The sequence below is a fragment of the Microplitis demolitor genome, chromosome 7 (genome assembly GCF_026212275.2).
Source record: "Microplitis demolitor isolate Queensland-Clemson2020A chromosome 7, iyMicDemo2.1a, whole genome shotgun sequence".
In the NCBI taxonomy this organism is placed as follows: domain Eukaryota; kingdom Metazoa; phylum Arthropoda; class Insecta; order Hymenoptera; family Braconidae; genus Microplitis; species Microplitis demolitor.
Window position 1 is genome coordinate 14,863,309 of NC_068551.1, and position 9,490 is coordinate 14,872,798.

The 9,490-nt window shown below is 30.3% G+C and overlaps 1 protein-coding gene across 1 annotated transcript; it reads right to left on the reverse strand.

The window, feature by feature from the left end:
* Positions 1-1,422: 1,422 nt before the first annotated feature.
* On the reverse strand, positions 1,423-3,121 carry LOC103569146 (speckle-type POZ protein-like). Its single transcript, XM_014441345.2, has one exon. The coding sequence runs from the start codon at positions 2,359-2,361 to the stop codon at positions 1,522-1,524; it is 840 nt and encodes a 279-aa protein (XP_014296831.2). The 5' UTR covers positions 2,362-3,121; the 3' UTR covers positions 1,423-1,521.
* Between the last annotated feature and the right edge of the window lie 6,369 nt (positions 3,122-9,490).

Below are 9,490 nucleotides of genomic sequence, written 5' to 3' on the forward strand. Positions count from 1 at the left end.
TCATATATGTTCATACACTAACGCAAAAAATTAAAGGAACAAAAAAATTTTATAAATTATTTAGTGATTTTTGGAAGGCTGTAGCTTTGTGAAAAATAATCGTATCAAGATTTTAAAAAAAGCATCTTATAGCTTGAAATCTCTAATTTCGGTGCATTTTTGTTAAAAATTTTTTGAGAGCTTCGGCTATTGCGTAAATATGAGAAATACCGCGAGACAAAAAATTTCAAAAATTTTTTTTTTCCGAAGGGCCCGTGGATCGTGGAAAAATTCTTTAAACTAAACTAATGGATAGGTCGTTTAGCAAATTTATTCAGTTTCAATTTGGCTTTTTTTTAACCTCGTGGGACGACTTGTCGCAGAGATATCAGCCTTCAAACAAAAAATGAACTTTTTGGCTTTGATCATCGATATTTCAGATACCAATGATCGCACAGTAAATTTAAGGGCGGCGTTAAAAACTGGTATAAATTCCATACAAGACCCTTTTATCATTTCTCTAAAAAAAAAATTTTTTTTATTTTTAACATCCATTAGAAGTAAATACAAAAAAAGGACTTTCGAAAAAAAAAACATCAACCACCACTCTGTAAATATTGATGAGAAGACTATTGTTGCCAAAGACTTTTTTAGCCTAATGTACCCCCAATAACCCTGTAAATTTTCAAATTGTACTATCGAACCATTTCTTGGGAATGATCGATCGTATTTTTGCTAAACAATTAAAGGATCAAGTTTTGTTCTTTTAATTGTGTAATCATAATCAAAATGAAAAAATATTTTTTTTTTCGACTTTTTCAAATTTTTGCATTGGTTACTCAGCAAATGCAACGAAATTTCAAAAAAAAAAAAAAAAAATCCAAAAAATTTCAAAAAAAATTGAAACTTTATTATCGTGTTCAAAAATTATTTTTTGAAACTTTTTTTCTTTTGTTATTCCCTTGCATTCAGAAATTTTTTGTCTCACAGTATTTCTCATGTTCATGCCATATCCTGAGCTCTTAAAACATTTTTATAAAAATTTACCGAAACTAGAGATATCAAGCTATAAAATGCTTTTTTAAAAATCTCGATACGATGTTTTTTCACAAAGTTAGTCTTTCAAAAATCGCAAAAAAATTTATAAAATTTTTCTGTTCCTTTAATTTTTTGCGTAAGTATATATGTTCATATATGTCCGTATATGATCATTTATGATCTTATGTGGACTGAACATCGAGTAAAAATATTTTATGTCATATCATATATGATCATACATGACCATATACGATCTTATATGATTTAGGTACAAGTTAAAAGAAATTTCTTTACCTTTATATATGGTCGTATATGAACATGTATGACTCATATATGAATCATATTTAAACATATATGATTCATATATGATCTTATATGGTCATATATAATTATATATAGCCAGATATGAACTTTTTTTCCCGGCTGTATCTTCATATATGGTCATATATACCCATATATGATCTTATATGGACTGAATATCGAGTAAAAATATTTTATATTGTATCATATATGATCGTACATGGCCATATATAATCTTATATGACTTATGTATAAGTCAGAAGAAATTTCTCTGCCTTTATATATGGCCAAAGAAGAGTGTGATTTCTCGAGTTGTTTAAAACCCTGAGTGTTAATAACACATTTCATTTTTGCAACCAAAAAATCAGTTGTGAATTCTAACAGATGATTAGCGTTATATAAATCAGCTAAAGTCATCAATTTAAATGCATTTTCAAAATCCAGTGTGACGCTGAGTGATTCTTGACAGGTTTCTTTAAAAGACTGAAGCTGATATTTTTCGGCAGCTTCTAATAAATCGTCAGCAATCTCATCCAGACCAATTACCTCATCAGTGTAGATATACTCCAGGACTTTTTCGAATATCTCTGGAGTAATATCTGTTATAGATACTTTGTTTTGCTTCTTTTCAATCATTTCATGAGAAAACATTGCAGCTAGAACAGGACTTCGTGCCATCAGAATAATTTTGTGAGCTTGGAATTCTTTGTCACCCACATTTATAATAACATCACTAATCATTTTAGAGTTGTACAGTTCTGTATAGTCGTGAATCATTTGACGTTTTGAAATATTTAATTCAAGTTTTCTAGAAGTTGTAACTGGAGTGTCATACATAGAATGTTCGACACACACTGTCAAAGTATTATTAGGCAAATATTCATCTTTGTTATCTAATAAATCTTTTTTGGATAGGGATAAATACAAGCCTTCACCTTTGCTAATCGGTACTGATAATTTTTTACAAAATTTTTCTTTTTTCTTTCGTTCAAAATGAAAAATGAAAATATTGTTTTTAATGCGTGATGATTGCTTGTTAGACATAAATAAAATTCTATTTTGTCGTGAGGTGTAAAAATTGACTTAATACGCCATTCATCTTCAAAGTTGGCTCCTGATGAAGATTTAGAAGAATAAAGTGTAAAAGTTGTTTTCTTTTTGATAAAAAAATCTATTTTATTTATCTTCCATTCGTAAACAGTATTACGTTCACTGACCGTTGTATAACCTCTTTGCATTTTGAATAGTTATTTAACTTTTAACACAATTAATAATATAAGATTTTTAAATTATTTATTTTTATTATGAATTATGGTATCAGATGGAAGTAATTAAATTTTTTTTTACACTTTTTAGTACAAAAATATATTGAATGATGAGTACCGAAGATAAGAAATACTAATGACTATTACCCCGCTTAAACTTGACAATTGTAGAAAAGGTACTAGGTGGCGCGCGCTCATTAGAGACAGCGTTAATTTTTATCACGCCATGAGAGGCGCGTTAATTTTTTAATTTTTGTATAATTTCATTACAGCTGTAAAAGCTTGCTTCTAACAATAACTTGAGTCTAATAGTCTTGTAAGTTTATTTGAAAATATGATAAATATAAACTGAAGTAGGTACACGGAGAGAAATTTATTGTATCCGTTACTAGTACGTTTATGAAATATCATCCCATACCATTATGGTAATGATTACTTGGATTATGGGATATGGGCCCGTACTTTTTGGGGATAGCACCCCATAATTATGGAAACTGTTGGATTCTCTGTACAAAAATCAATCTTTATTCCGATATATATTTTATTTAATTTTTCTCTTTACTAAATATTTTGTTCGAAATATTATTTCGAACAGCGTTACATTTAAGTCGTAATATGGGGCATTCCACGCCAAATCGGACGGTTTCAAAAATTGTTTTTACCGATTTTCTTAATTTTTTAGTATTTTTTAGTACCTCTCAAAAGATGCATCCTGGTAAATTTTAAAATTTTTTGATCAATGGTTCAAAAAATATCGAATTTTTAAAAAACCGCTTTTTTATGGTTTTTTTATCATAACTTTCGTAATAATGGTCGAAATTTTATGTTTTTTTTTTTTTCAGAATTTTCGTTTTTAGCTGGCCTTTACAGCAAAAAATACAAAACAAATATACGAAATGTTTTTAATCGAGATTTTTTAATTTTAAGTTTTCAATTGTGTGTTTAAAACTGTGTGTATCTTTCGATCTTAAACTTCTATCCATTCTGCAACTTCTAAGCCCAGTCCGGTAGTGGGCTTTCCATAATTACTATTTTTTTGATTTTTGATAATTGAAACAATTTTTTTTTCGTTATAAATTATTATCAGTACCGAGTTTTGACACTGTACACTTGTTTATCTTACATATTATAAATTGATTTCGATATTTTTTTTTTTGAGTAGAGATTTAAGAGCAGTAAGTAAAAGCTAATGCTGTTTGTAAGCAGTTATAATAAATGTCTTTATTTATTGAGAAGCAACTATTTCCGATCAAAGAAACATTAGATTTGCTATACAATCCAGCTAAGACCATAACCGGAACTCAAAAATTTCATATAATTATTCGAAAAAGTGACGAAATTCCATTACAAACGTTTTTAATTATTTCCGTGTTCTTTTAAAAATTTTACATTAACCTTTTTTTTGAATTAGAGTACTCCTTGGTTAATATAGCTCCGTCGCTTTTGCGAATAATTATATGAGATTTTTAAGTTATTATTTAAACTCTTGGTGCTCTTTTTTCTGCAAACTTTTATTATTTTATCTGAATAATAATAAAATAGCTTTAATTTTTTTTTATAGTTAAAAATAGCAACACGATTCAGATACCAATTTTTTGCATTTTTCCTGCGTATATATACGTACGTACTGCATACATATGGACGTGTGATTGAGGTATAGAAAAAAATGAAAGCCATTTAATTATTATTTGCATAAAGTAATGGAAAGTTTGCAGAAAAAATGGCACCAAAAATTAAAATAATGAATAAAATACAGTATAATTTATATAATAATAAAAAATAACTGAATAACATTTTTTGTAATTTTTTTAAAACTTCTTTTAACGATAAAAATTAGTTTAAAATCACTCAAAAAAGAGTAAACAACAGCAAAAAATAGTTTTAATAATGAATAAGGCTGAAAAAAAATTTTGTCAAATTTTTAAAAATCGAAAAAAAAACAGTAATTGTCCGAATCCCACTATCGGCCGAGGCTTAAAGTTTCTAGAATTGATCGAAGTTCGACGTAAAACAATTTCAGAAAAATTAAACGACACAAACATTTTTGAAACCATAATTAAAATTTTAAATTTCAGAAATCATACAAAAAAACACTTGGCATAATATTTTTGCATCTTTTTTCGAGAAGTATATAAGAAAACAAAAATTAAAAAAAAAACGCTGAATTTAGACCATTATTATGGAAGTTATAAACAAAAAACCGTGAAAAAAGCTGTTTTTTTTTCAAAATTTTACATCTTTTTAACCGACAATCGAAAAAATCTCTAACGGCCAAAAAGAGTTTTTTGATAGGTACAAGAAAATGTCAGAAAATAGAGGAAATCAAAACTGCAAAGTTGAAAAACTGTCCAATTTGGCGTGGACTGTCCCATATACAAAATGTATGTAGAGCTATAAGGACAGGAGACGTATCTGTTCAACCATTCATTGTATGAAAGGTATAAAGTTATCAAAAACATCGCTCATGCGTTAATATTTAATTCCACTGAAAATGGCATTCCTCTATCAGACGTACAATGTGCCAGTATAGCGCAAATAAAAACAAACATTTATAAAAATAACAAATTAAATTGCTGTTCTTATAAATTCAAATTGATGAATTATGTGAGAGTGTAACCAACGTGTAACAACTTCAGATCCAGTAGTATAACTCAACCTGTGTTTTCAGTCGTTTAACAAGGATTATAATACATTTTCGACTGAATTTTTCTCTGACACAAAATCTCTAAAGATAAACTACATATTGCACATTGATTCATTACTGTCTAATCCAGCGAAGTGCACTTTAATTTTTTGATAATATTCGTTTGTATAAGAGAAAAAATCAGTCCAAGTACCTGATTAGTGAGTTAGTGCACCAAAGATAATACCGCTCGCCCGCTTGGGTGCGAGGGAGAAAAAAGTAAGAGCACCTGTCAACTACACACTGTGAAAAATTTCCAACAAATTTTACTATGGGTACATTGTAACACCGGACCATAAGAAAACTGGTACAAAATTTACAAGCGTCCCATAGTAAACGTATGCGCATTGGTCCTAATCGTGTCGTCTGCGCATACCGTTTACTATGGAACACTTGTAAATTTTGTGCCAGTTTTCTTATGGTCCGGTGTTACAATGAACCCATATTAAAATTTGTTGGAAATTTTTCACAGTGCACTTATGTAAAATAATACAACTTTGTAACTAAAACAGAAAATACTTACATTCTTTTTTTCTTAATTTCTTTTAACTTCCCGCTATAAGAATATTAAGAATTTTTAAAATTCGGAAAGTTATTGGTTTCGGTCCGATTTTCGAAAATCGAATTTCTAACAGATCTTAACGTTTTGAGGTTCTAGAAAGTTATTCTGACTAATTTCAAGATGATGTCCGGATGTATGTATATGTGTATGTACGGATATACGTATATACGTATGTAAATATTGCACGGCTTTGAATATGAAGCATTAGAGTGTGCTTTTCGATCGAAAAATTCTGTTTGCCTCTTTGACGCTACTGCTTTTACTGTTCCACTCTTGTTAGTCCACGGAGCTTAACCAAGTTACACATCATCGGATAGAGAATTTAATAAGGATGGATTCTATGAGTTATAAAGACCAATTTGATGTATTAAATAACTAAAAAAACATCAAAATGTAAAAAAAAATTCTCCTTTATTTGGATCACTTTTTTTTTTTTAAAGATTATTTTAGGGCCAAAGAAGAAGTGTGTCATAAATGGCCATCAAATTCGGGCCCGTTTAATTATAATTAATAAAAACAACTCAACTAATTTCTTATATTTATATGTTTTTTTACATATATGTACTTTCGTCGCATCTGCGCGAAAATGCATTTGATTATTTTTCGGAGCGGAATTTAAATTTCTTGTGAAACAGAAAGAAAAAATAAAATTGTCCTTGAAACTTTTATTGTACATTTTTGCACGACTCTTTTTTTAACTTCCCGCTAAGAAAATTGTAAATTTTCAAAAATTTGGGAAGTTATTGGTTTTACCCCGGTTTTCGAAAATCGAGTTTTCATCAGATGTGGACGTTTTGAGGTCTTAGGAAGCTATTCTGACTATTTTCAGAATGATGTTCGAGTGGCTGTACACACACGCGCGCGTGTGTGTGTGTGTGTGTATGTAAACTCTTTGTAACTTTTTAACTAATGAATCGATTTGGGTGGTTGAGGCGGCAATCGAAAGAGCTTGTTGGCCATCAACTTTCCTAAAAATTTTAGATCATTTGATCCAGTAGACTCGAAAATATATGCGAATTACGAAAAAAATAAAAATTTTTTTTTCAGTTTTTTAGTGATTTCTCAGAAACGACTCGAATGATCGACTTCAAAATCTAATCAGCTCTAGAATTTAATAAAACGCGTCGATTGCCACCTTAGCTATCTCAATCGATTCATTTGTTCGAGAGATATCACGGGATAAAGAAATAGTAAAAAACAGTTATTTGCAAATATCTTTGAAATAACTTAACCAAACAATTTCAAAATTTGACCAGTTCTAGAATTCAAGAAAATACGTCGATTGCCGCCTCAACCATCAAAATCGGTTCATTCGTTCGCGAGATATCGTTGGAGAAAGAAATGGTAAAAAACGGTTTTTTCTAAATATTTTCGAAACGACTGACGCGATCGATTTCAAATTTCAATCAACTCGAGAATTTAATAAAACGCGCCGATTGCCACCTCAAACGTTAGAATCGATTAATTAATTCGAAAGATATCGGCGATGAAAAGTTAAAAAAATAATATTTTATGTTATTGTTTCCGGATAAATCATAATATAACCTACTGAAATGTGTCCGAAATCATACTAACTCATCCTTTTTATGGTTTCTTTCGATCATATAATGTCATCGAACTTGGTTTTTAGTTTTAATCATATTATCAACAATAAAATCGATAAAACGTAGTTTTTCATATTTTTCTCGGATATTTCATATTTCATTGTTTCTTACATAAGTCAAAACTAATTCAAATCTTGATTTTGATCCCTGACATTGATTTTGTAACTGGTAATTGGTTTGGGATTTTGTAATTGGTTTGGGAATTTTGAATTTTCCGCGCTCAGTTGCCATGATTTTCTATCATGCGCACGGTCGATATAATCTATTACTGCCCCAGGGTTATCCGGGGTAGAGTGCGACTGTCGTCCCGAGCGGAAATCGTAGGGGCTTGTCTGTCAGTCCCACTTAGTAATAAGTAGGAGTGTCTAAGTTTTCCGGAAGTTGCCGAATTCGGTCGAGTGGGTGCACAATTATAAGTGCAGGATGAACCCAGGCCGAGACACAACCGGACAAACCACCGAAGAGATAGGCGCATTAAGCAACTCAGGTGAAGGAGCCAACCAAAAGATAAAAACAAGCGAGAGAAAGCACGAGAGGCGAAAGGAACCGCACACAAGGACGAGACGAGACAAAGAGGACTTGACGAGACGGTGAAAACAAAGAGGAGCCGCATCAGAAAAGAATCAGGTATTAATCAAATTAATTTTTCTAGGCCGAAGCCAGAATATTAATTTAATTTAATAAATACTTAGTCGTTCGTCGGGGCAATCCGCGTCTAGGCCCATAGTCAATTAATTAGTTATAAAATTTATTAAAGTAAAACTAAGCCACACGGTTGTCTAACCGGATCCAGGCCCAATTGCCGGGTCCAGGGCGTCGTCTTATAATTCCAGGCCATTGCCGGAATTACATGCGTCGTAGAAATTTCTAGGCCGATTGTGTAGAACACAAGCCAGAAATTTTCGCGGTCTAGTCCGCGTTGTAATAAAATATTAAGTAATTAAATAAATACATAAATTAGTTTTATTAAATTAATTTACGTCGAGTAATAAATAAAAATTAATAATTAAAGTAATTAATAATTAGAGTTCGTTAATAAAAATATTATAAAAATATACTTAGTAAAAGTAGAGACTGAAAAGTAAGAAGTCGAGTGGCCGCGAGTAAAGATGGAATTTGCGTGAAGCGAGTATCGGGTAAAGAAAACGGAGATGAGATTTTTACTGACCAAAACTCAAAAATATTAAGTCTCGTGATTTCGGATCAGTATTAAATTGAAGAATTAATGTTAGTTGCCGGAAAGGAGTTAAATTAAAATTAATTAATTATAATAATAATTATTCTTCAAAAATTAATTTATTTATTTATTAAAGTGCGTGGCGGGAACAGTTATTTTAAAATCAGTGTGTATGAATAAAAGTCCAGGGGACTCGAGTGCGCGTATGTGTAGAGGAAAAGATTTTAAAATTAATGTTGTTATTAATTCGGGAGGAAACCGATTTTTAAATTTGTAAGTCCAAAGGTAGTTGGCAACAATTTTAATCGAGTGAGTGTATGTGTGATGCGAAGATAGTGGCTATTTAGTCTAAGTAATTTTAGTCGCCAAAGATAATTGGTAAATTGTTATAAGGTCTAAAAGTTATAAGGTTTGAGGTTTATAAAGATATAAAGTTTATAAAGGTCAAAGGTTTATAAGGTTTATCAAAATTATAAGGTTTTATTTACAAGGGTTGTGAAATAAATAAAAGTGAATGTTGTTATAATAAATAAATCTAAGTTGTTTATAAAATTATCCTTCCTCTTCCTCTTCCTATTCTTTCCACAAAGAGCCAGATCAATCCTCCCAGCCGTTTTTTTGATTCACTCGATCAAATTTTTGAATAAATCACAGGATCACGTTTTTTGCTCTGAAAAGCTTATAATCTTTAACAAAATGAGAAAACAAATTTTTTTTTTGAGCTTTGTACACATTTTTATTGCAGATAGTGCTTAAATTTTCAAAAAATAAAAACATTAAAAAAAAATTTTAATTTAATGAACGAGAGATCAGTGAAATTACGGAATGCAGCAGTGGAAACCTGTTAAAAATGATTGGGCGTTGGTTTTTTAAATTTTCTAA